General features: G+C 35.1%; 1 protein-coding gene across 3 annotated transcripts; it reads right to left on the bottom strand.

The window, feature by feature from the left end:
• Positions 1-259: 259 nt before the first annotated feature.
• LOC125850786 (protein unc-13 homolog) lies at positions 260-23,155 on the bottom strand. 3 transcript variants are annotated; one of them, XM_049530623.1, is made up of 27 exons: positions 22,978-23,155; positions 22,780-22,840; positions 22,387-22,562; positions 22,210-22,274; positions 21,598-21,940; positions 19,935-20,001; positions 19,696-19,849; positions 18,475-18,642; positions 18,202-18,312; positions 16,087-16,296; positions 15,254-15,355; positions 14,333-14,563; positions 13,889-13,963; positions 13,618-13,698; positions 11,448-11,633; positions 11,191-11,346; positions 10,812-10,904; positions 10,435-10,506; positions 9,671-9,788; positions 8,722-8,900; positions 4,597-4,678; positions 2,570-2,674; positions 2,312-2,418; positions 1,565-1,642; positions 1,388-1,483; positions 1,149-1,244; positions 260-696 (listed from the first exon to the last, which is right to left on the bottom strand). In XM_049530623.1, exons 2-27 carry the CDS (start codon positions 22,785-22,787, stop codon positions 523-525), a joined length of 3,333 nt encoding a protein of 1,110 aa, XP_049386580.1. In that variant the 5' UTR covers positions 22,788-22,840; positions 22,978-23,155; the 3' UTR covers positions 260-522. The 3 variants fall into 3 exon arrangements, with proteins under 3 accessions (XP_049386580.1, XP_049386581.1, XP_049386582.1); XM_049530624.1 differs by lacking the exon at positions 22,978-23,155 and adding an exon at positions 22,933-22,953 and having other exon boundaries at positions 266-696; XM_049530625.1 differs by lacking the exons at positions 22,210-22,274; positions 22,387-22,562; positions 22,780-22,840; positions 22,978-23,155 and having other exon boundaries at positions 266-696; positions 19,935-20,092; positions 21,598-21,935.
• Positions 23,156-27,700: the final 4,545 nt, after the last annotated feature.

Here is a 27,700-nt window from a genome sequence, read left to right as displayed (position 1 = left end):
TGATGGATAGGCCTTTTCAAGTTTTACCAGCTTAAAATTTTCAGGCAATCTATTTTTGCCAATTCCTTCTGTTATAGTATCAAATGAGATTTCAATTTTTGTTCTCTAGCTTGCTCCCTCATGTGAATCTCTCCTATTACTTTGTGATAAACCAGAAAAAAGGAGAAACCAATAACAAAGCAGATTATTCTTGAGCTGTTTTTGCAACAACGAAAAATCTTTAATACCTCACTTACCAGAACGATACAACAACGAAAAATCTCCCATGACTGCAGAAATTGTACATACATGCCTCCCAAACAGGTTTAAGACTGCACACTAAACATATACATGTAACAATAAACAAAAAACTACGTTTTAAGTACATTCCCTGAAGAAAAATAATAATCTGTGCAGCAGATTGTCTCATCGACAAATGAGATCCTGAAAAATTAAGGGGGAAAAAGAGTTTTGATAGTGTATTATGTTACAATCTCATCAATGGTTTTGCTAGGTCCTCTAAAATTATACACGACAAGTACACTAAGCTCCAGATTTGGGGATTTTGAATTGCTTCTTGACAAACTGAGAGGCCTCTGACTCTCCTCGATGACACAGGATCCTAAGTAGGGTCTTGGTATCAGCACCTAATTTGCCCCTTCCGCCCTGCATTTCTAACTCACTTGCAGATCTCAGGTCTTCTATTATTTCCCTAGTCTGTGGACCATAAGAAACAAGCAGTACGTCAGTCATGTAGCATTCTCGCAGAGAAGATTCAGAATAAAATGTGTGAAATAGAAACCAGATTAGATCAGCTTAGCATCTACGTGGGTTAGTGCAAGATACGTCCCTACAAACAATGTTCGAGCAGCAAGCAGACTTTTAAACGTATACATGTAATTTCTTTCTAGAATGAAAGTTAGCATTACAGCATCTTATAGACCAATTCTACATATGCAAAGCAATTATATTCATTAGAATAGTGCTATACGTAGACATTGTTATCGAGGGAGATAAAACAAGAATGCCAAAAGTGCATATTGCTCATACAAAGAGTTTCATGATAGAAGAATGGAGAAACAAGGATCAGTAACCAGATGGACAGAGGTTTTATGCAGTCAATTCTGCTAATCTTAGTACTTCATTATGGATGATATTGCTGAACCAACCTCATAACCTTGCAACTTTATCACCTGCCGAACACGTGCAACTTGATTTTCAACTACTCCACGAGGAAGCCCGTCCCCACCCGAAATGAAGAATTCCTTTCACAAACAAGCAGCATAGGTTAGAAATAACCATATTGTAACTCAACCACTTTGAGATATCAAGTAGACAAAAATTGGTTTGGATATCATTAGGAGACAGATAGTTCTCGAGCATATCCAACCAAAACCATTTTCAATACCTTCAAGATCTCTAGATCCTCTTCCAATAGCTTAGCATCACCCAGGGAGAATACACGTGATGGTCCTCCATCTAATATAACTCTGACTAGGCCATCCTGGTGAAATACGATTTTCAAGGAATTCAAAAATTACTACAGTTTAAAACAGAAAAACTAAGCAGTAATAAGTGCACAGACCAGTGATGCTTGAAGCAGTCCTGTCACAACACGATCCCGGAGTGGCTCCATTATCACATCACAAAGTTGATTAAGAACCTGCAAATTTTGGAAGACAGTTATAACCATCTCTGCTTCTCTTTTTCCCAAGTAAACATGAAAAGCGGATAGATGCGCTAGTGAAATCCATATTATTTTTATATCCCTCTTAACAACAATCTAAATCAGGGGTCTAGATGGCAAAATCGATTTGCTCAGAGGGTTTCCCTGCAGATACTATCACATTTCATCGATTTCAATACTAATTTTGATATGCTGTAGTATAAAAGAAAGCATGGCATTAGTTACAAGTATACATGTTACTATAGGTCATCTTATGCAGATGTAGAAAAAAATTCTCAACTCGAGTTTCCAACGATATAAAAAGGTGCTTCATGAACGAAGTTCCGATAAGATTTATGAATCAGATTTCTATTTCAGCGACTGTAGTTCAACTTTCCAGATCTCAACATCTCATTACATGAGCGGTTTGAACAAATATGAAGACCAAAAATTACTTAGCTGAATTTGTTTCCATCACAAGAGGGAGATAAGAAGGTGAAAAGATAGAGGCAGATAAGGAGCAAAGGAGATCAGTGCATTAGTATTGGAATCTCATGGGATGGTTACTCTCAACTGCTATTAAAAAGCAACAAGTTATTTCATTTTCTCCTTTCCACATTTATAACAACCTATGAATAGCATAGTCTCAAATATAAGACGCAATACCATATCGAGTGGCTCCATTACTGATTCCAACCTAGACTGTGAAACACTGGGTTTATAGAGATTCTCAATGAATGGTTCTCTCAAGTCACAGAAAATGATTTTTGTTCCTGCAATATTAACGAAATGAATTAGGAATTATCTGCAATGAGCTCACAAAACTTGAAGAAGAATTCTCTCACTAGTAAATTCACACATTCTTCAAAGTTGTATTGTTTGAAAAGAATCCAAAAAAGATAGAGCACAAAACAAAAGTCTTACCAGTAAATTCACACATTCTGTCAATTGCAGCATTGATATCCTTTCTGCTTCCATCAAATGAGTCCTTCTTCTGGAAACCTTTTGCGGTTTCCTCTGCAGGGTTCTCTTTGTTTGGAAAAAAAATAAAGTTAAGTAAATCTGTTCCGCAAGGAGTACCACGACTCAAGTGACACTCATCGCGATAAGAATTATACCTAGACTCTATGGGCAAAAAATCCGAGCTGATATTGATTATCTAGCAGCTATGCTTAACGGTAAATAGATTTAAGGTCAACTATCTCCCCGATCCCCTTTTTAACTAAAAATAAGTAACAAAGGCTTGAAGCTCTTTATTCATATTATGTTCTCCCCATTTTCTTGTGCAAAACATTCCAAGCAACAAAGTCATAGGCTTTGCCATACATATTCAAAGCTTAAATGCTCAGTTCGTGAAATAAGAAAAGTTTTGTGATTCCCGGCATTCCTAATTATGATATAATTTCCAAGAATATTCTTCTTATTTATCTTGACTAACATAATCATTAAGAATATTTTACACTACCTTAGCAATTCTCTTGAATATCAACATGCCTCTTAAAACTAAAGGTGATGAAACAACTTAAGATTGCTTATTAGTAAACAAGAGGCTAAAAAGAGTCTCTGGAATAGTAAACAATTGCTTGAATTATACCAGAAGAAAATAGTGTTGAATTTTTTTTTTTCCAACAAACATTGCCAACAATTGCAGAACAGAAAATATTGCTTCCGTCAATTGCTTGACTTGACAGCTGAAGAGTACCAAAAAGTTGTTCAAACAAGGATCACAAATTTCAACATTTAGAGAACAGATTCAACACTCAAACTCTGATAACACAAAGACAAAGAAGAGAACATAAAATTTTAGGAACAGTGACTTGAAATTCAATGTATAGAAGAAGGAATTAAATACATTGTTTGATACCATTAAAAAGATAGTTTTTTCTACCAACACCAGAAGTTCAGTGTTCAGACTTTAGAGGAAGGACTCGAGATCCAAATTCTAATAGCACGAAAAGAAAGAAGAGAATAACAAGTCTGGGAATGTTTAGCTTGAAAGGCTGCAAGGAAGAATGGACAGAATTGTGGTCGAGAGAGACAGTACTGCCAGAATGACCATCTATAAGAGGTGCACTGCTGCGGGAAAAGTCACCGGAGGTAAGAGTGGTGCCGCTAGAACGGTCAAGGAAAAAAAAGATAGTGAGGACGGAAATATTTTAGTTGGGTAGGTGTTTATGAGTAGGGAAAACTACATAAATCTTCACCAAAATTGTACACTATGATACCATGTGAAAGAGGATAGAAGAAGAGAGAAAAAATTGACTGAAATCGGATGGTTAACTACAAACAAGAGAGCTGCTTTGATATACTTGTCCTTGACCTGGGGCTCTATCAGAAACAACCTCTCTACCTCCCTAGGTAGTAGGGGTAAGGTCTGCATCACACTACCCCCTCCCTAGACCCACTTGTGGGATTACATTGGGTATGTTGGGTTGTTGTTGTAACAACATAAAAGACAGCTCCTTGTATAAAATCTTGAACCATTAGAACTAAGGAGATTCTTAATTTGTAACTATGACTAAAGCTACTATCCATCCAACTATTTCGATAAAACAGAGATTTTAAAATCAAGAAGTAGAGAATTTTCCTCTTCTCCACGACTCCACCTACTACATCTTCCTTTGCTATTTTTTTTTTCCTGTCAATCAGTATAATGGTTTAGAAATGAGGAAATATGATCTTGTGAGGAAATATGATCTTTTTTCCCATTTTTGCACTCTGTAAGGAATTACTTCCAATTGTCTACTTCATAAAACATCAAAGATGGAGAGCACCCTTCAAGATAACAAATAATTTTAAACCTTTTTATAAGATAAGGTAAAACGACAATACTTATTACCATTACTCAAACATGTTAGAAATGTAATTAGCTGCAAAGCTATAATAACATACTAAGAGGAGATAATAAGACATCTGAATACATTCAAAACTCAAAACAAACTGTTTCTTACTTGTCAATTTATCATGATGCTTTTTCCTCGTCCATCGCGCCCAAATGCTGTCCTCCAATTTATTCAGTTGGCTAATAGCATACTATAAGGATAAACAAAGAGGTAAGGCTTAGAATTGTTCAAGACAGAAACACATGATCACACGTGTTACAAATTCATATAATAACTAAAAATTCAGAAGAAAGAAACTTGGCCTGACTTACTAATTCAGCCACAGAACCTTGCTGAACAGGAGTGAGATTGTAATTAATGAGATAGTTACCAATATATACCATTCGCCCATCTAGTTCACCAAACATGGCCAAAAAATACACTACATATACACTCAGTTATATAGTGTGTATACATATGTATATGTATGTATATTATATGTATATTAGCATAAGTATACACTACCTATACATTGTGTACCTATTTTGTGAACTAGATGGCCCAGTGGTAATGGGCTGTAATTTTCTCTTAATTTTATTAAATTTCCTCTGCTTCAAACACAGAGTACTGACCAGCTCTAGAATATAAGGTTCTCACTGTAGCTCATTTCTTTCTTTAAACCAAAAGGACATAAAATGATGAAATCCGTCTTTGCTTCTTGACAAATAAATAATAAAGCATTAGGAGCTTATATTTCGAATATGCTGATCAGCATAGTATTTGATTGTTAACCTGCCTGAAATTTGCACAAATGCAAAATTTTCATAAAAATTAGTAAGCTTAGTGCTTAAGCATTTTGGGCACATTATGCAAACCTTTATACTGTTATTTTGATAGTTTGCCTCGATACGATAACTCCCCCAGTCACAAACAAGTTGGGGTATAGTACACTTCGATATATTGGAAAATCTCCAAGCATTGTTGTACTCTAGTATTGATTCGCTTGTTATGGTTGACATTCTATAGTGAAGCACAACACCTTAAGCCAAGTACATCCTTTCTAACAGAAACAAACAAAAAGTTTGTTGGCAACAAGAAGTTTGGTGTTTCTACTACCATCTGTTGCTTCATTTTACTTTGTATCTTGATATTTTGTTGTTATTTCTTCTTCTTGCAACCCCGCTATGAATACCTTCCCTTTAAGCCGAGGATCTATCGGAAGCAACCTCTCTACGCCACAAAAGTAGGGGTAAGGTCTGCGTACATCTAAACCTCCTTAGAACTCGCTTGTGGAATTACACCAGATATGATGTTGTTTACACAATGTTGGGCCACATGGACAGTCTAAGCATGACATTTGTTCAATTATCAGCAGAAAATACAAAAGAAAACTTCGAATACAATGATTACAAGAATCATCCAAGAGTGCGCTTATCCTAAGACTCTCGTGGAACAGTTGAATGCTTATTACAATCTTGTCTTAGATCAAAGCATCGAGTAAACAGAAATATTGCAACAACTGAATTAACAATCTTGCCTTTTCAATCTTAACTCTATGCTTAAATACTTGGTACATATTTTGAGATGTTAATAGAATTAAGTAAATTTCTTCGGGTGCCACACATCCAACACGTAAAAGTTTCTCCCATTATGTTATTTAACATGGATCACTTGTGATGATAACTACATTGCTTAGTGTCCCGCATTGGTTGTGGGACGTCGAATTGGTATCCTTATGTGGTCTTTCAGCAATCTAGCTTTTGTGATTGAGTTAGGCTCAAGGTCCATTTCTTCTCATGGTACTAGGTCATGCCCATCCCTGTTAGTGTGTACTAATGTTGGGGGCCCCATATTATGTTGTCCACACTCAACTCCAGTTAGCAAGCCTTGACATGTGAGGGGGTGTTAAGTGTCATACATCGGTTGAGAGATGGGTGGTTCATCTCATTTTATGGTCTTCGGAAGAACTAGCTTTTGGGATTGAGTTAGACCCAAAGTCCATCTCTTTACGCACACCTTCCTCTCTTTTTTCGGGGGTCATAAGCAAATTACAATTCTCAACTTCCAAAATATAGTACTAATTGACTTTCTTCTTCATCCTTTTCCATATAGTTTGTGGGCATAGGAAACATACACATCTGATTTCCAAATATTATTTCTTACTGCATGAAATTACTAATCTGTAGAATTCAAATTAAAGATTTTGAGAAAATACATTTCAACTTTTATGAAGAGCACCGTAGAGCACAGCTGGAATTATGGATAAATCGCCATTTTAGGGCTGAATTTGGGGTCCACACTTCAAAAATATCTTATGAGAAAAAATATAAGCCCGGCGATATTTACATTGATATCAAAATAAGGATTTTTTTAGGTTAAAATTACAAACAAAGTAATATAATTTGTCATGTTAATAAGATCAAATAAGTTTTGATTATATCAATATAATTATGCACTAAAAGTAACTAGTATTAAATTAATTTTACTTTTGTATAAAAGAATATTCATAAAATTGACTTTATATTTCTTCCTAGAGCGAAGATGTTTATGCACACATGTAGAAGAATATACAATAAAAATTACTTGGTATTCCATGAAAATTCTAGCATGGGCTCTTGCCAATAATATTAAGACTCATCCTCTCACATCACCACTCAGGTCCCACTTCCATACACAACGGATGTCTCTTGAGCTATCATTTTAACTCTCAATTAGACATGGAAGAAGATGCTATATCTCACTGAAATATTTTAATGAAGATATATATATTTTCAATGTTGTTTCATGTCATGGCAGAAAACAAAGCTACCGAATGTAGCAACAGAAAGCTACAATATTTCCAGTTTTCAGTATTGTCATCAAAAGATTGTGAGAGGAGAAAGGATTTTTTGGGGATGAAGTTTTTATTGAGGGAGAAAAAAAACATTTGATACTGAAGCAGTAAGAGCTTCTTGATATGTGGGGTGGTGATTGACTACGATATGTATCAATTTGCTGCTAGCGGCCAGTAGATTCCAACATTAAACTTCAGAAAGCTTTTCAATATAAGCCTCCACTCCTATGGATCAGAAGAGGAATCTATCTTCAAGTATATTTCGCATCAGAGCAGGGGAAGAAGGGTGATAGATAACAAATCGTCTAGTTTCACATAACTTATGCCACCAGCAGCTTAACAAGTTCAAGCAGCATATAGACTATGATGACAAGTTAAATGATACCTTGATAAATTACCCAAAGGCAGGTTTTCCCATGACATAGAGGGATACAGCTTTCCCTAGTTCTTTTAGAATTCTTCATTTGGATTCCTTTGTTTAAATGACAAGTGTTCTTTCTGATGGGGTAAAGTTTCAGCAAAAAAATAAAATAGCCCCAAGACGACGCTGTTGCCATTACAAGGCTCAGAACTTGTTTTACTTTTACATCACATTTTTAGAGTTCTTCAGATGATGAGTGTAAATTAATCCACTCATAATAAAAGTATTTCGGAAAGAAGTACTGAACTAAGCTAGAAACATAATCAGTTAGAGAAGATATCTAAATTGAAAAGACAGCAGTTCTTATACAAAAGAAATTAGTCAGAATGGTATAATATACTAACTTCCCAAACTCCAATTGCCTGCCTATACAGTACTTGCCAAATGTTAATTTTTGAAAGACTTTAGCAGAAAATATCATTCAAAATTATAGAACTTCTCAACTATCTTTTATTTTTTATGATTTATGATTTATGACAAGGGAAATCCGCAGCTGCTACCCTTTGGGTGCGCACAGGGTAAAACCCCCGCTCCTATGCAATAGCTCCTATGCAATAGCTCGCGACGAGCTCGACCCAGAAGGCACACCCCTTGCTTTCGCTGGCAAGGGGTTTCGAACTTGAGACCTCCAACATGGAAGTCCCAAGCCCAAATCACTGGGCAACCCTGAAGGGTACTTCTCCACTATCTTTTCAATTTCTTGATTAGTTTTCCCATTCAACGGCCCTCTCAAATTTAACATATGATGTAAGGTGACACTATAAACCCTCAGCAGGATCACACCTCACAGATAATACTATGAAGTAGAGCATCTAAAGTCCAGCTTCAAGCTAATGAAACTAGCCAGAGGCCAGACCCATGACGTTCCAATTAAACCAGTGCAGAGAAATGCACCCTTTAGATTCAATAATTAAGGGGAACGTGAAACATATGAGAGCAAATGATTAACAGCTTGAGATCTTATCATACATAAAAAGAGGGAAAGTAGAAGTTAACTAACATGAAGGCTATTCAACTGCACACAAAGCGTTGATGTTGCCGCTACATCAATTTCAACAGACTTCAAGACATCTGGTATCCTTGTATCCTTCAACTCCTTCTTTACAAATGCCTTAATTCCACTTTCCCTTGAGTATCTCGTCAAAATAGGCACAGGTGGAACAATATCTTCCTTATTAGCTGCATGCAAATGGTAGTAAGTTCACCATGAAATACATAGGTTCAATTTACAGCAAACAGTTCTGCAGAAACAAATGCAAGATATGCAAATGCAAAAAGATGAGCAGAGAAGTAGAAGAATACAAATAATTTACACGGTACAACTTTTCGTTGCCATAAAAAGAGAGCCACTAAATAAAAGCTTCAAAGCTATTTGAAAATTCAACATGCTAAATTCTGTCAATGGGAAACTGGGATGGCGATGAAGGGCCATCAAATGGGTACATTGGCAATTCATCCATATCATTTGCAAGAAAAGAATGAAATAATAAAACTAGGATATCCAATTATTGGTCACTCGGACAGAATATTTACAGTTCCAGCGGGAAGGATAATTTTGAAATTATGCTGTAAAGAGGTACCCTGCCCTTCCTACGGTGAAAGGGTTTTGTATACTGCAGAAAACAGATTCTGATCTAATAGTTCCTCCGTCCATTACATTGATGTCATTCATCAAACCATAGTGCAAGACACAAAATGAACCAGGAGCTATGTTGCTCGGACTCTTCAAAAATGCCAACGGATGCGTGTCGGATTCGCCAAAAGTAGTGTATTTTTGAAGAATTCGAGACGGGTGTGGCATCAAAAGTGAAGAGTCCGCGCAACTAAGACCAGGAGACAATTAAGCTAATAAACTGCAACAACAGGCATGTAAAATTTCAGTATGAAGGATTTTTCACTGTGAAAAAAAAAAGAAAATCTTTAAGATTGTGCAGAAAGAAACTATATACCAATCTTATCTAAAACGGTCTTTGCATATACTTGAAATGCATTATCAATGCCACGAAAGAGGCTACCCAGTTCTCCTGGCCTCATTGGAACTTCCAGAGCAAAGAACTGATTGACCGTCTGCAGTGAGAAAATTGTTCAACTCATCACAAAATGTGGTATCGTATAAAAGCATTTGTAAACCACTGTCAGCATAACAGAATCAACAATGATAAAAGCAGAATGTTCAAAATCTGAGCCACAATTTAAAGTTCACTTCCTCTTTCTATTTTATTACCCACTCCACACCCCATGGGTAGGGAACTGGAGCTTTAGAAGCTTGTGAATCTTCAAGTGTATATGTTCCAAAAGCTAAGTATTTTTTCACTTAAGTTTCATGCACCAAAAGTAAAAGAAGCTAGGCCGCTATAGATAACATGGACAGGAAGAACACACAAACTTCATCTTGCAGCTGAGAGTACTTTGTGATCAAACTTTGCTCTCAAGCACAAAAGCCAAGAATTTAGATTTGGCTTTTTTAGTGTAGCATTATGATTTCATAGGTAACTAATTTAAAGTCCAGTTCTCCCGCTGTACATAAAACAAATCAATAAAGAAATAACTTCCCTTGTTGCTGACAAATTATCGCAACTCTTCTTCCATATTACTGTAATTCCATTACGAAACACAATAAACTTATGCCGCGGAAACTGAATAAACTGATTCCAGAAATCAGAGAAAATTGAGAAAAATAAATATGCTAAAGAACAGAGTATGATTTGAGAACCTCTTCCACAATCCTGTAGACTTCAACAATTGAATTTCCATGCCTTTGTTGAGGTGAAACCGGTACCCACCGCTGGAAAACCATAAAGGGGTAATTAACTTCATATGCTAAAAGACTGGTCTTCGGTTAGAAGGAGGATTTCAATTTACTCTTATTATCATAACCGTGAATATTGAAACCAGGAGATGCCTCATTTAACTTTATTTATATATATAAAAAAGGAGATAAGACATGAGATAGAATTTTTTTAAATGATAAATGATTAATGACAAATGGCATAGGGAATAGAAGTATAATAACAAAGGAACAGCTAAATAATTGATATAATTGTTAAATGAACTACAATCAATAGATTTAGAAACTCCCTAAGTTATTACCTCCTGCTGAATAGCCCGGTCAACCCAATTCAAAATCCTTGCAAGTTGTGAATTCACCCATCGTAGTACCAATGTCCCAGACACAGTCTCAATCTATACTTAAAACAAGAAAAGGCTAAGAAAAACACCAGATTCACTATGTAAAATATTGAGCATGACACATGGAAACTTTATTAGCAAAACCATCCCGCCACCAACCAATACAAAGGTTCTTAGCAGTTAGAATGCCGAGGTCAGAAGACAATAAATCCAACAAGCTTAATTTACTGGCTAAAAATCTTTCATTTGGAACTACCCCATATAAATTTTGCAAAATTATGTCAGCCTAAGTTACTCCATTATAAAAATAAATAAAGAAGCCCAGAAAGATTTTCCCTACCTTGAACAAATTTAACTTTCTACAATAAGCATCTGATGTTCCATCAGCACAAGAAGATACGATAACTTGCATTATATCATGCTCAAGACTATCAGCAGCAGGAAAGACAGCTATTGTATCCTCAGTCAGATGTTCCGCATTATCAAGGAATGGTCTCTGAATGAATGACATTCACTCAAATCTCCATACCAAACATATTACCATGAATTAATCAAGCTACAACTAGATCTCCAGGAGTTAGATTAATCATTACTTACCAATTTGATACCATAAAGCTTGTGAAGTATGGATGCAGAAACAGCAGCAGCATTTTGATGCCGTTGAGATAAGATAGGCATGTAAATAGTATTATCTCTTTGCAATAGTTTCTTTGTGTGTTCTGCAAGCAGTGCTAAAGGATGTTCATTTGTTGCTTGAGATATTGCCTCAACATCTTGTATTATCTGCACAAAGCGATTATTCATGACAAACAGAGAATTTCCCTTCATGCCCAATCTAAGAGGAAACACAAAACTGAATAACAACACTCAGAAACTAGCTATGATACACAGGGAACAGATGCTCCCAGAAATCAACATCACACTATTATAAGATGAGAAGTCTACCTCTACCACAATCCAGGGAAAGTTGGTCTACTTCTGTTGTTAAAACCATAGGAAGCAAATCAATCAAATGTAACTTGTAGAAAACAGTCATTTTATGGGAAATATGAAAACACACTGTCGCTTCCTGTGAGAAGCCTATTTCACACAAATGTACCATAATCTAAGGAGATTCATAACATGTTAGCTGTGAAATAGAAAGTAAGAAGACCTGGGGCAGTGCTCTTGGTCTTTTCTGATCTCGTAATGTTCTCGATTATTTTAGTACACCATTATAGTAAAACCCATTGCATGGCAACGCCTCACTTATGGTGGGAAATGGGGAACATATTCAGTTTTGGAAAGATATTTGGCTAGGAGACATTTCTCTAATGAATGCTTTTCCAAGCATTTTCCAGATTGCATCTAATCCAGACTCAACCTTCTCGCAGTACAGGGAAGACAATGTGTGGAATCTGATCCTAAGGGGAAATCTTAATACTGGGAGTTGGAAGAGGATTTTAGCCTCATGGCCACCATTTAGACTAGTGCAATCAACAGACAAAGCAGGGACAAGCTTATCTGGAGATATAGCAGGGATGGATCCTACTCAGTTAAAGCATGCTACCTTCAACAAAGCTCCAAGAAGACCTTAATTGATCAATGGCCATGGAAATTAATCTGGAGAACTAAGTTGCCACATAAAGTTATTTGTTTCAGTTGGATTACTCTAGAAGACTCTTGCTTGACTCAGAATAATCTCATGAGGAGGAAATTCCAAATAGTCAACAGATGCTACATGTGCTTGTGCAAATCAGAATCTATTAATCACGTGTTCCTTCATTGCACAGTTGCAACAGGCCTATGGAACATGTTCTTCTCACTTTTTGGACTCACTTGGGTCATGCCAAGATCATTGAGAGAGGCTTTTGTGTGTTGGAGTTCTTGGGAAGTTGGGAAGTCCATCAAGCACATCTGGTCTTTGGTTCCAGCCTGTATTTTGTGGTGGTTATGGACGGAGAGGAACAAAAGATGTTTTGATGGCACCGCAACTCCCATCTCTACCTTTTTAGCAAGATGTTTGATTACTCTTTTTGGTTGGGTTAATCTCTTTCCTGTACTTAGTGTTGATTCTTTCCTAGAATTGATCAGCTCCATAGATCTCTGTTGTTAGCTGTTTAGATAGCTTTTTTTTTTGCCTTTTTGGGACCTGATATTTCTTTCTTTTGTAATATGTGCATCTGCTTGATGCTTTGTTAATGACATTCTCCTTACTTTATCAAAAAAAACAAACCATTGCATGTCAACAAATGAGAAATTTGGATGGACTGTTTAACTGGTCAAAAGACATATTTAAGCCACAATGGCATTTATATGTAGCTAAGAAATAGAAAAAGAAGATAAAAGAACAGAGAACAGATTTAAAAGAACCACACTTTGTGTACGGATATTCAAAGTTAGGGTCCTCTAATATCTGAAGAAATTAATCCAACTGATCGTAGAGTTGCACCTTTTTTATTTATAACCGAGAAATCTGACTGTGACCTGCCCTTTGGACCAATCACAGCCTTCTAAACTCGGTGGATACTGGGCTTCGCTTTGCATGGTGTGGGGCTTGAACCTATGACCTAAGCCACAAATCCTCCCCCTTTTGCCACTCGAGCTAGGCCTTGGAGGCCTGATCGTAGAGTTCCACTTTACAGTTAGGGCCTTCTACAAACTGAAGAAACTAATTCAACTAGTCTTTGAACAAGCACTGCCCCAACATATAGAAATATTTCAACAGCAGTAATTATAGTCTGCAACCAATTTAAGTTTCCTTTTCCAACAAGTAACAATTCTTTACCCTTGTAAATGCATTTTTGATTGAAGATGTCACGTAGAACTCTATCTGCTCTTTATCTGATATTGTTGCAGACTCCATTGCCTACATAAACATCAAAGTCGAATACAATATTATTATTTATAATTGAATACAATATTATTATTTATAAGTGTCCATGTATGTGAATCTTATGGTTTATAGTGAATGCACAGACAGCACATATAACATATGATTCAATTTCCCAGAACAAACTTAAGATAGTTCACCAGAAAAGGTAGGTAGTCAGACATACCGTTTCAGGTTCTTCTAGAAGAAGCCTTCGAACAAGCATAGCAACTGCCACAGTGTTTTCCATCATCACCAACCCCTAAAGCCAACAACATCAATTAGTTTTTAGACACAACTTTCCTGTACTGTTAACTTAAACTAAATAATATCCTGGATGGAATTAATTTCAACAGAAAAGGCAGAAAATTTGAAATATATTTTTGAAACAGAGAAAATTAGAAATATTGGCAACCATTATTCATGGGAAAGAGTAAATTTGGAAGTTAGTTTCTCAGTTTTTAATTGCTAAACAGAGTTTATAGTACAAGCTCTAAGATGATCAGATATTACCACAAACAAAATTTTGAAACAGGAAAAGACATGTAAATGTAAGTTAAAACAAATGACTTATCATGCGCACAAGATTTGCCATCGCCTAATCAAAAGTAAAACAGAATTGTGCACGAACCTCAGCATAATTGAGATGGTAGTCTCCCAACTGCTTATCAGCCCATTTTGAAATTGGCAACAAGAAAGACTGCAAGAATGTCAACTCTTGGAATCCCTTCTCCATTTCAACTCTAGAATGCAAACTCTTCAAGTGCATTCTCTCTTGCGGTCCCCTTTGTTCCTTTAATGGTATTTTTTTTAACTGTTCAATGACATATTGCAAGATCCTTTGCTCTCCCGTGATGACAAACTGCAACAACACAAGGGGCATATATCGAAATAGGACAATCATGCACCAACAATAAGCAAAGAGGAATTGATAAAGGGATCAGCTTCAACCAAGTAACCAAATTTGAAATAAGGGTGGGTAACCAAGTAAGAAGAAATTGTTGCAACATGTCAGGAATTTAACAAACAGGTAACTAAAGAAGATGGAAGCAATTGCCTAACAGCCGATTGCTTATTGGGATAAAAAAATTTACTTAAATTTGCAGAAGTTAAATAATGTGGATAGAGGAGAGGATGAGGATTTTATATTCCAGAAAACCAGTTTTCAATCCATAGTGAAGTTAAGGCAGTTATAAATTATAATTAGACCATAATAGCACATTTGATTCGACAAAGGTCAAATTTCTAAGTTAAATTAACACGATGAGAAATATAGGACCTGAAGAATAACAATGAACCAAAATACTACTAACATGACTAAAACATAGTCTCAACTATATAAACCTTTTCTATTGTGACCTATTATTCACTATGTCTGCATGAATTCCAAGAGATTGTAGGTTTTTCGAGACAATTTCCTTCAATTGATAAAGAAGTAAAATCTAGTCCAAACAATTGATACACCATCGGCAGGTTAGTAGTCAAGCAAATGCTAGTAATGTTTTAAGCAACTCTGAATAGAAACCAGTATTTTTCTTTTGTCATTTTATACCTGTCGAAATAATACCCAAGCATAGCAAGTGTAGTGGATGGTTTCTGTGATTCCCAAAATACGCCATGTGGACTTAAGAAGCTCCAAAATTTCTTCAACTTCCTGGTTGGGAAAAATGAAGTTCATAATTGTTCATTCAAACCTATAAATTGATTTCTAAAGGAATGTACTCACATAACACTATTCATTGCACTACTGTTCAATATTTTACTATTTTACAAAGAGAACAGGTTATGTTGTTCACATAACACAACTGGACCTCAATCCCAAGCAAGTATGGGCTCGGCAATATGAATCCTCACTGAACATACCGTTCCATTTTAAGCTCCTTAAACCCATATTATTTATAATAATTAAATAATAATAAGCTCTAGAAGTTCTATATATTTTCGAAATGCATAAAAATCTCATATAAGACTAAAGGACTCCTACGAAACAGAAGACCTAAATTACTACTAACATGACTAAAAGATAGTCCCAACTATATAAACCTTTTCTATTGTGACCTATTATTCGCTATGTCTGCGTGAATTCCAAGAGATTGTAGGTTTTTCGAGACAATTTCCTTCCATGTGATTTTGTGGCTCATGCCCATTTAACACCTTCACTCATCATGTCCCTCTGTTACAAACATAAGTACACAACATACCAAGACTGTAAATCAAATGACCCTTAAGAATATTACCTTCTTCTTTTAAGAGAAAGGTGACATCCCAAGAGTATTAATTTCTAGTGTACAAGAAATAAGATGGTCATCTTTATCCTGGCACCGTAAGGCATAGCAAGAATGGCAAGAATTAGAGAGAATAACATTCAAGTGGGTTTTAACTGACCTCTGTGAGCTTTCCCTCATCTAAAACATCAAAAACACTGAGAAGTAGTTTCTCGTATAATTTGACATTCAGGTGATAACCATCAGCCCAGTGGCATACTTCACCAGTTAAGTCACCTCGAGCTGGCCTTTCTGCCAATGGCAGAGCGATCTCTCTCAAAGATTTTAAACATTCTGTCCTTTGCATCTCTGCTGCAGGAGGAGGAAAAGACTGAAACAAAGAAATAATAATTTTTATGGCATATCATCTGGTATAGCATCACAAAGAACCCTTTCTTGTAACCTTATTTCTCAGGACATGGGTGTTCATAATTTATGGTATCAAAATGTCCTTGGATTGAGAAAAAAAGAAGAAGACGAGAGAACACATAATAATGATGAAGAGTATCAAACAAGCAAACAAGAACAAACATCAATGATAGCATGTCAATTGAACTAATTCCATGGGTCAATAAGATTTTTTGAAAAGTCCTTTTAAGAGAGTACAAAAGAAGAGACAAGAATAAAAAGAAGTGCAAGAAGATAAACATGTCAATTTCCAAAAAAATAGGCACTTCCTTTTTTTAACCATGAAACCCCTGAGGGCCAGGGACAGACAATTCGAAACTCAATAGCATACCTCCAAACTAAAAGATGAAAGCCCTCTTAGAAACTCTATCTTTAATTCTAAGCAATCCTATGATTAGGCATATGATGATCAAACTTCAAAACAGAACTCTCAAGTATATCAAAAATGTATTTAATTTGTTTGAAAGAAGTGGAGTGCATTTGCAGTTTCAATCCATCTATTTAATATTTAACATACTTATTTTCGGCAATAAAATTAGGAAAATGAAATCCGACTAGGATTACCGCAAATTTACATTCATTGCATTGACCTTTAGGCAAATTGGTAAATCATGATTCAATTTGCAATTCCCTTACTGAAAAGAGTGATATGTTAAATTGTAATGTTGTTAGTTCGTTGTTTATATAGATGTTTATAGGGCCACGTGTTTCCTGTCGTTGTTTGTATAGATGATAGAGGGACATGTGTTTCCTGGCTCTTCCTCTTATATTATAGGAAAATAAAAGAGATCCCTAAACTTAATTAAAGCTGAAGTCATAAAATGCAATTAACCCAAGTCATTTCAGTTTGATTTGTTTCTTTGTTTATGAACTAAAAATTCGATTAGAAACTAACTGAACCAACTGAATGCATAATGTTACTCAAAGTTGGAGATGCGGTGTATATTAAAGCATGTGCACTCACTGCATTCAGATCCTAAGCCCGCCACTCTGAGTTGAAGTTGAAAAAANCATTTGTAGTTTCAATCCATCTATTTAATATTTAACATACTTATTTTCGGCAATAAAATCAAGAAAATGAAATCCAACTAGGATTACCGCAAATTTACATTCATTGGCATCAACCATTAAGCAAATTGGTAAATCATGATTCAATTTACAATTCCCTTATGGAAAAGAATGATAGGTTAAATTATAATGTTGTTAGTTCGTTGTTTGTATAGATGTTGTAGGGCCACGTGCTTCCTGTCGTTGTTTGTATCGATGATAGAGGGACACGTGTTTCCTGGTTCTTCCTTTTATATTATAGGTAAATAAAAGAGATCCCTAAACTTAATTAAAGCTGAAGTCATAAAAATGCAATTAACCCAAGTCGTTTCGGTTTGATTGGTTTCTTTGTTTATAAACTAAAAATTCGATTAGAAACTAACTAAACCAACTGAATGCATAATGTTACTCAAAGTCGGAGATGGTGTATGTTAAAGCATGTGNGTATATTAAAGCATGTGCACTCACTGCATTCAGATCCTAAGCCCGCCACTCTGAGTTGAAGTTGAAAAAAAGAGTACTGAAGTTCAACTTGAAAAAAATTGTGAAAGTTGAAGATTAATGAGCAGAAACCAGTATTTTCTTGAAATACGCAATCAGACCACTACTTTAAGTCTGAATATTGAATTTCACTATTTTCAAAGAAGTTAAAATATTAAAGTTATTTGGATATTTGCAAGGATGCATGACCGAACTAGAATTGCAAATACTTAAGTTGAGTAATAGAAATAAATCAGAAATTTCTCTTCAGCAAAAGAGGGACAGAGAGAAATGTACACACCTCAGATTCCTCTATCTTAGCTAAAAGAACCCTTAGCTCATTTGCTTTTCGCCCAGATTCCCCAAACCCTACGGCAGGATGATTTATGAGCCCCTCCTCCAACATGTTTAACTGAACTGACAGAAAAAGAATATGTAACAGAAATGTTAAATACATTATCTTATGAATTAAGTTGCATAAATAAACAACTTTGCAAAGTTTGTTACAGCAATTACAAAGAGGAGGAGAGGAAAAAATTGAATCATCATATTAAGTGGGAAAGACAGCACTTACTTGTCTCTTTTGCCACTTAAAATACGACTTTTTGTCGGAGAACTCGGTGCGTGATATACAACATAACAATTCCAGTGGGATCAAGATTGTATCCATCCTTTTACCCACTTTTCCAACCATCGCATTAAGGAGACCAAGTCTTGTCCTGACATCCATGGCCTCAGAAATCTGTACATATTAATTAATCAGGTAAGAACACAGTAAGCATGAAACTGTAAATTCCTATATAACAGAATTTGAACCCACAACCTGCGCCTAACTCACATATCACTAGTTGCTTTCTTACCACTAGACCACATTCTTGGGGCTATTAGAAGAGTAAACTTCTTATTTGATATTTGTCCACAAATATCATGTGTATTGAGGTTAACACCATATAAATAGGTGGGCTTCCGACCCTTCGGGGTGGCCCAGTGGTTTGGGCTTGGAACTTCCATATTGGAGGTCTGAAGTTCGAAACCCCTTGCCAGTGAAAGCAAGGGGTTTGCCTTCTGGGTCGAGCTCGTCGCACCGGGCTTGCCTAGTGCGGGTTACCTCTCCTATGTGGTTTGCGAGTTATTGCATAGGAGCGGGGGTTTTACCCTGTGCACACCCAAAGAATAGCGGTTGCGGGTTTCCCTTGTCATAAAAAAAAATAAAAATAGGTGGGCTTCCGTATTTGTCATATCATTGGATCTTCAATGTCTCTCTTCCCTCTTTATCTTCTAACATTTTCCTTTGGGAAATTCATCTCTTTTTGTTACCTATCACTTCTATGATTGAATAATAAATGTTGAGATAAATTAATTATCAAAAACATTGAATCTATAACTCCTTTTTTTCCTGTCCAGCACTAGGAACACTATTTACATTATATACACACTAACATCTGGTGGAGACTAGCCCCATATACCAAACAAAATACCAACATAACAGCTCAAGGCAACTCTGTACTATGATAGTATTTGAACACTTCTTGGCATAACATCTCGACCTTAACTAACAAACTGTAGCCTCATCAGCCTTATGCCCTTTCATTAAGGAGAAGAAATTATTGCTTTTTTAAGTTATTTCATTTCCTAAAAGATTTGCAATGAAACAACAGGCAAGCTAACCCAACTTGTTGAGTTAAGGGCAAGAAACTAATAAGATATATATCCCATTACTGGTGTGAATCAAACAACAGAAGCTAGAAGCAATCAGACACCAGACAGAAGGTAACAATGTCATTCATTTTCCTACCTCCATCTGGACACGCATTGTCTCCAACAAACTGACCAGTCCAGATAAATGTTGTGACTGGGTCATTACATTTTCACTCTTACTACGGCCCAGCTTCCTCATCAATCTAGATTTCTTCTCCTTCTTTTTGTCCTTGGATGGTACAATGAGGCCCCTGTGCATACAGAATGCATATTAAATGTGTTTAATTAATCAGATGGGAGATGTTGCAAGCCAAGAAACAGAAAAGGCAGAAATACCCTGAAGCTCCAGCAGCAGCCAGAAGAATCTCATATGCTGTTTCCCGGAGATCATCATCGCCAATAGCTAGGAAGAAATACAGCCTCAAGTATAAGTATCTCCCATCCATCCACGTAAAAGCAAGAGAAGAATACATTTTGAAAGAAGATAGTGGAATCTACAAGTGAAGTAGTGGTAACCGACCAGGAAATACTGGAATAGAATATTATATTAAAGTGTTTGCTGATCAAATACTTGCTCCAGTACTCAATCTGAAAGTGCCTATTATGTGCCAACACATGAATTCAAGGCTTCAAAACATTGTATAAAACCAAAGAATTCAAACATCAAAAGGCAAAAAGAAGCATGGATTTAATATGAAGCTCCAAAACAAACTCTTGCACCCTACATAGGCTGTTTACAAAGTAGAGGTAAAATAAATTAGTTAAATTGATATGATGACCTCACTTCGTTCAAGTTCACATTTAACATTTATCGAGATATTCCCCAAAAACACCTCAAACCAAGGAGGTGTCAGAAATAAGTGAGGATCAAATAACATCAACTTATCACTGGTTTTCGTGCATAAGCACACAACTTAACTTAGCATTTGATTAGGGTTTATGAAGATGAAATAAGCTTCAGAACAAATTGAATATTATTGCTACTAAGTACGAGAGAAGTTATCAGAGAAGAGTAAGAAATACTTGAATGTTCGTTGAAGAAAACATTAGTGGGAACTCTTTATACTTAAAAAGCATCAAATGAAAAAATTAGGGCCGTTAAAGATCAGGAATCAAATTTATATAACTATCTAAGTGATTCTTTTTATAAACATAATCAAGTGAATAGTGATTAGAGGAGAAAATAACAAAGAGCTATAACAAAATAAATTAAAATTTAAGCATTAAAGAGAGTTGCATCAGAATATCTGAGAATTAATTATCTGACAACTAGTTTTGTTTATGATAGTCAAAGGTCAGAAAAACATTAAACAAGCATCAAGATAGTGCTAACTCTTTCTAATCTAGAAAAAAAAATATAGGATTACAGTTTTAAAAAATTAAATAATGCCTATCAGCTGGAAGAAGTTAGAAAATCCAAAAAATCACACAAGTATGCTGGAGATTAAGATGGATTCTATAAAAAGGGGACGGATATTCTCCCAATATCAAGCTACTATAGAAGTATGCTATGTTCATGGCCTTGATGCATTGCTCGAACTGCAATTAACATGGATGAGAATTGAAATCTATTTATCATTAGTATACAACACTTGATAGTATAGTGGTTAAATTCCCTTTAAAAAAATCCATTTATCATTGAGTGAAAATTGTACAGAATTTAGAGCAGTTATACGATACATCTGCATCAATGTTGTTAATAGTTTCCTAGTCATGTGTCAGCATCCTAAGCACAAAGTAACCAGTAGTACAAATATAGAAGCAGAGAAAAATCTCAAAGTACTCTTACTCTCCCGGTCTTTTTTTTTTTTTTAAATGGTAACCATTACTCTCCCCATCTTTTATTTTTCTGGTATAACCAGTACTATAAATATATCACATTAGAGCTAAAAAGCAAGCAAATTACAAACTAATACTGCCAAAAAGAAATGGTCACACTTATGATAGTGGAAGTTACAGGTCCACCATACACATATACACCTACGATAAGCACGCTTACCAGTAGCAAATGACGGCAATCCAAGCACAAGATCAGCAGCATCATTGAGAACTCTTCTTGAATACCTTCGACTGTCAACTTCATCTAGATCATCATCGTCATCAAAATCGTCAATGTCGTCAACTGTTAACTCTTGTTGTTGTGTGGAACTGAGAGACTGAGATTTGGATAAACTGGACAGCTCTTCAAATGGTTCAGTATCAATTGATTCTGATGTTGAGAGTGTTGGCAAAATTGGTGATGGTGTGGAAATAGGGACAGGCGGGGGTAATCTTCTTGGAGGCAAACCCGATTGTTCAGGATTTGTAGCTAGAAAGAATTCATCAGTTGAACCTGCATTACTCTTGATACAAAAAGGAAACCGTTGAAGAATGAAAATAAACATTAATGTGCATAGAACACACGAAATAATGTTTTGGGATAGGTAAAAAGTGTTGCACAACAACCCCATATGGAAATAATTCTAAGCTGCAATAGATAAACCTTGGGAACTGGAGCACTCACAAATAGTAAATATTGAACAGAAATTAATGTATGTGCAATCCCGAACAAGAATATTCATAAATAGTGACCATTGAACCAATAATAATGTATGTGCAAGTCCGAATTTACCATATGAGGGAACAGAGTACTGTCGTGATAATCTCTAATAGCTTCAGATAGTTCAAGAAGTCCGCCTACAAAAAAAATGACAAAAACAACAAAATCAATCCTGACTTGATGATTGCGAATGCAATCTATCTTAAAGCAAATAAGAAGAGGCTATATTTTGTGGTGGACATTCCCTACCTTTTCTTGCACAATTGAGGACAAAATCAACGCTAACTTGATCAAGATCCACATCCTCCAAGGAAACAGCTCCGGGGGGCATTACCACCTTCTTGATTAAGCTTCCTGAAAGTATGAAATTCAATAGTATCCGCCTATCTCTCCGAAATCTTTGTAGAAGCTCTATAGAGTTCTCCCTGCAAACACAGACAACACATTCAATTGGAGCCACCCACCCACCCACATTGTGTTCCCGTAAATTCTCTACCATCAAATTTCCTTAACATATCAAGAATCTTTCACCTTAACTACTTAAGAACTTCAGATTTACTTCAAACCAACTTCAAGATCTATTAGTATTGTACACTTAATCAAAACAAAGAAAGAACCCACTGGATTTTAAAGATTACTTACTCTTCCATTGCAACTTCAACGTAAACTCACTTGCTTAGCAACTCACACTTGCATTCACCAACTGAAAAAAAAAAATCAAGATTCTTGAAGTAAATACCAAAATTGATTGAAATTTGAACAAGTCAGGAGGGAATAATTCTTAGAAGTAAATACCAAAATTGAATGAGTCAAGAAAGAATGATTCTTAGAAGTAAATACCAAAATGGGTTAATAAGAAAATCAAAGGGTGGTCAAAACTGAAAAGATCTCTCGCTAATTCAATAAACTAAACTGAATCTCTGACTGAAGAAAGGGAGTTGGTGAATTCAGATTTGTATACAATTTCGCTTTCTTTTTTCTCTCTGAAATAAAATTTTTTGGAGGACGAGAGAGATTTTTTATTTATTTTTTATCCATGGGCTATGGCGTTTGAATTTATACAACCCAGATTACGGCCATGTAAATTTTACGCGATATCTTATTTTCACACGCATAGATAGTTTTTTTAATTTGGTAGAAATATAGATAACTAATAAGTAATAACTTTACTTACCGATATAAATAAAATTTAGATAAATGAAAATAAATTATCTAATATTTAGAATTGATTAGAGAAAATTAGTGCTCTCTCTGTTTTATTTTATGTGAGATAGTTTGACTCGGTACGCAGTTTAAGAAAATTTGTGTTGCTGTAAATCATTTTATTAGGGATAAAATAGACATTTTATAGTTAAATTGTTACTTAATATAAAAATATGTCTTTTTTTTAAACTGACTAAAAAGAAAAGTAAGTAACATGTACAAATGGAGTATTAGATTGGTTCTAAGTTCTAATAAATTATTATTAAAAAGAATTGCAAATTACAATAAATAAATTCAAATAACTAAAGTTGTTAAAAAGTCTAAATATACATTTCATTCGTTCATTTTGCTAAAAATATTTGTTTAATTATATATATATATATATATATTTTTATTATTTTATTTATTTATTTTTGCTTATTTATGTGCTTTGACTAAGACTTAACACTAAATTTGAAATTCAAATAATATTTTATTACTAGTTTAATTTTAAACATTGATCACAATTTAAATAAATTCATTCACTTGAATTTCTGACTTATCGTTCCCAATCTCTTACAAGCCTTTGTTTTTTTTTATTTATATTCTTTAAAATTATTTTTTGGGAAGAAAACAAACCTCTACATAAATTATTTTACGAAATCCGATCTAATTACATAAATATTTCTACCACATATGCTAATTCACTCTATTATTTGAAATAATAACATATTGTCCTCTTAATTAGTAGAGATAAGACACAAGTATCCTTATAGATTATAATCAAAATTTCAGATACACATATAAACTTAACTAGGGTCTTATTATCCCTATACTAATTTAAAATAGAATAAGCACACTCTCTTAAAGGCAATTGAAGATAGCAAAAATAATTTTATAAGTAATTAATATGTACAAGTGTCATTTTTTTTAATTGGACATTACTTAATTAATTACATCTAATCAAATTATTAACTCCTACATCTTCTAAACCAATCCACTATTTCTCACCATATTAATATAGAGAAAAATAGCTCTTTTAGCAAAAAAAAATTCAGTTAACACCATGGGATTCAGCTCCTCATAGTAAATCCTATCCATAAAGAACTATTGTTTTAATATACTAAATCCTCAACAATATAGTGAGTTAGCAAAATATGATAAAAAATGATCACTTTTTGATAGATTTGCTGCTAATAAAAATAGTGATAACAGTGATTGCAACAATGAAAGCTTAAAAGATGATTTCACTTATTCTATTGCACTTAATTGTGAGATTCTTATTTCCATTCAATGGAGTACACAACTATGAAGGTGTTGTTAATTTCGTCAACCATACCATTTTATCTAAAAGAATACTTAAAAAAATTCAAATCTCTCTGCAACGTATTCTCCGGTTGTCTTCTCCAACGGTTCCCCGTCATCTTCTCTGGTGTCATCTCTGATCGTTAATTGGATTAAAAATCTTAGTAATTCAACACCTTCTCACCATTTGTACTTTCCTCTGACTCAGATCTTCACTTATTCTTTCCTCGAATTTAGGATTTTCTCTTTTTAACTTCGATTTGTAACGATCTCCTTGCATGTTTTCTATTATTCGATTTGAGACGTTGATTTTTCTGTTCTTGGAGTCATTACAAAGTGTTTGTTCTTGGTTGATAATCACTGAAATGATGCTCAAAAATCAGTAAAAATAAATAATAATTAGTATTAAGAAGAAAGAGAAAAAAAGGATTTTATTGAGAAAGAAACTTAATGCTTAAAGAAAGAGAAAAAAAGGATTCCTCTCAACTAAGGGGTTGTGGGGCTATATAAAATGAGATGCTAGCATCATAAATCACATACTTATGAACCACAAAGCATGAGTAAAATCCTAAAAAAGCACTCATAAAAGCAAGGGGGCCTAGATCAACCATATTATCCTTATATTAATAAATATTGACCTTGATATTAACTAAGAAAAGAGTCATAGCAATTCCAAATGAAGAACTTATAAAAATAAAAGTTCAACCGACACTGTTTGTCTCCATCAACAACTCCTCTTCGTCGCCGCATTCAATGTAATCACCTTCGGTAGGCATTAATTTTACATTTTTTCCGCGAAAAAAAAATGGCCAAATTGTAATGAATACTATTTATAAGGAGTGACAAGTAGTTCCGTAAATTTGAAGAAAATGGAAGGGTGTTTTGGGTATTTTAAGGGATAGTTTCTGTGATTTTCTCCCAATATATTAAGAGTTAAGAGGCCCATAAGGTATCAAATTGAAGGTTATGAGTCTAGTTTCCAATGTATCAAACAATTTGTTAATACGACTTCTGAATAGAGAGATATTTGCATTTTCATGAGATGAAGCAAGCAAGCACGTGAGGTGGGCCAAGGTCGGTGGGAACTTTATTTAATTGAACAACTTCATTTTCTTTTTCATTTTCACATTCTAGTAGCACTTAATATAGAGAAATTCTCCCCAAATCCATAAAATACTCTTTAGGTCTTAGTAATTTCTTCTTGTAAGCTTCAAGAAAGTTGCTCTACATTGCGAGCTCGTTATTTTGGTATAGTTTTCGTTGTGGATTGTGTGGCGCATCTCTGTGGTGGTTGTAGAAGCAAGGGTTTTACTTTGTTTGGAGGTTTTGAGTTTTTTGTTTAGCTTAAGTTCAAGGTAAGAACCTTCTTTCATTGATTCTAGCCTTGGTAAGCCGCAAATAGTGAGTTGTGACGAAAATCTGTATCTTTTATTGGATTATCATAATACTTTCCATTCTTGTGTGTTGATTGTGGTGCCGCCTTATTGTAGTATCGAGGGGGGTTTCGAGTAGAAGTCGATAGGCCACTGGAATTCATTGAAAAAGGTATGTTAAGGTTATTCCCTTCGTTTGGTATGTTTCCGTAAAGCTTAGGAGCGATAATAGGGTTGTTATTATTGGTGATCTACCATATATATAATTGTGAGTGGTTGGCTGATTGAGTGGTTATAAACCCTCATTTTTGAAACTCATAATCTGTTAATAACGGCCCTACGTTAGAAACGACTTAGAGACTATTCATATAGATTGTTTATAGTTAAATTGCTCGCCTTTAGCCTATTGAATTATTTGTTATTGCCCTTGGGGCTATTGTAGTTAACTGTTGAGCTATGAATTGTCTACGGAGGCTATAATGTTAGCTAAGAGGACTATGTTATTGCCTAAGAGAGCTATGTGTTGCCTACGTGGCTATAGTGATGCCAAAGAGGGTCATGTGTTGCCTACGGGGCTATATTGATGCCAAAGAGGGTTATGTGCTGCCTACATGGCTATATTGATTCCTAAGAGGGATGTGAACTGCCTATGAGGCTCTGTTGTTTGCTAAGAGGGCTATACGACTTCCTACATGGACAAGGGGCTACCGATAAGGGTATATATAATGAGTTGGAACCTTCTGGGCTTATGGGGGCCTAGGTGGGTGGTCTTGTTTGTTGTTTGTACCTATTGAACTTATCGGGGCTTGACTAGGTTGTTGTTTAATTATTTTTGTATGTTTAAATTCAGTAGCGCGTTAGTATGCTTACCTTTTTCTTGATTTCCTTACATGATTACTTTTAGTATATTACTCCCCCTGTCCTAATTTATGTGACTTAGTTTCCTTTTTAGTCAGTCTAAAAAAGAATGACACAATTCTATATAAAATAATAATTTAACGATACAATGTATATTTTAAAATGATTTATAGCCACACAAATTTCTATCATTCATTTTGAACCACATGTTTTAAAAGTCTTCATTTCTTTCTTAAACTATGTGCCGAGTCAAACTACCTCACATAAATTGGGACGGAGGGAGTATATGTCACGACCCAATTTCTCGAATCATGATGGCACCTAATATACCCTACCAGTAGGTAAGCCAACCCGAAACCCAGAACATCAAGCAATGAGTGTAAGGGTAAAAACTAGCGGAAACAATAAACTAAACAAGGACAACAAGGCGAAAGCAAACCAAAATAAATATGTACAGAAATCCCTCCCAGAACCTGAAAGTCACTAGTACAGAGCTATCTAATAAAGAGTACAAGTTCCAAAAGTGGACCACAGAGACTTAACTGTCTCGAAAGGTAAAAGACAAGTCTATATACACAGATAGAGACTGAAATAGTACAATACGCCATGTGCTCACCCCCGTCTCTGAATCAGACTACTCCAAACTGGATCAACGCTGGTCACTAGTGCTCGGACCTGCATCATGAAATAGATGCAGAGCGTATCATGAGTATCAAAACAATAGGTACCCAGTAGGCATCATAGGCCGATTGAACTTGAAAAGTAAAGGCAATATGAAAAGAAGGAATAACACAAACCGAAGGTCAAGAGCGGAAATCTAAGTAACAATGGAATGCACACGAGTG

This window comes from Solanum stenotomum, unplaced genomic scaffold (genome assembly GCF_019186545.1).
Source record: "Solanum stenotomum isolate F172 unplaced genomic scaffold, ASM1918654v1 scaffold19150, whole genome shotgun sequence".
Classification (NCBI taxonomy): Eukaryota; Viridiplantae; Streptophyta; class Magnoliopsida; order Solanales; family Solanaceae; genus Solanum; species Solanum stenotomum.
The sequence above is the reverse complement of the archived record's forward strand: the minus strand, read 5'-3'. Positions and strand labels throughout refer to the sequence as shown.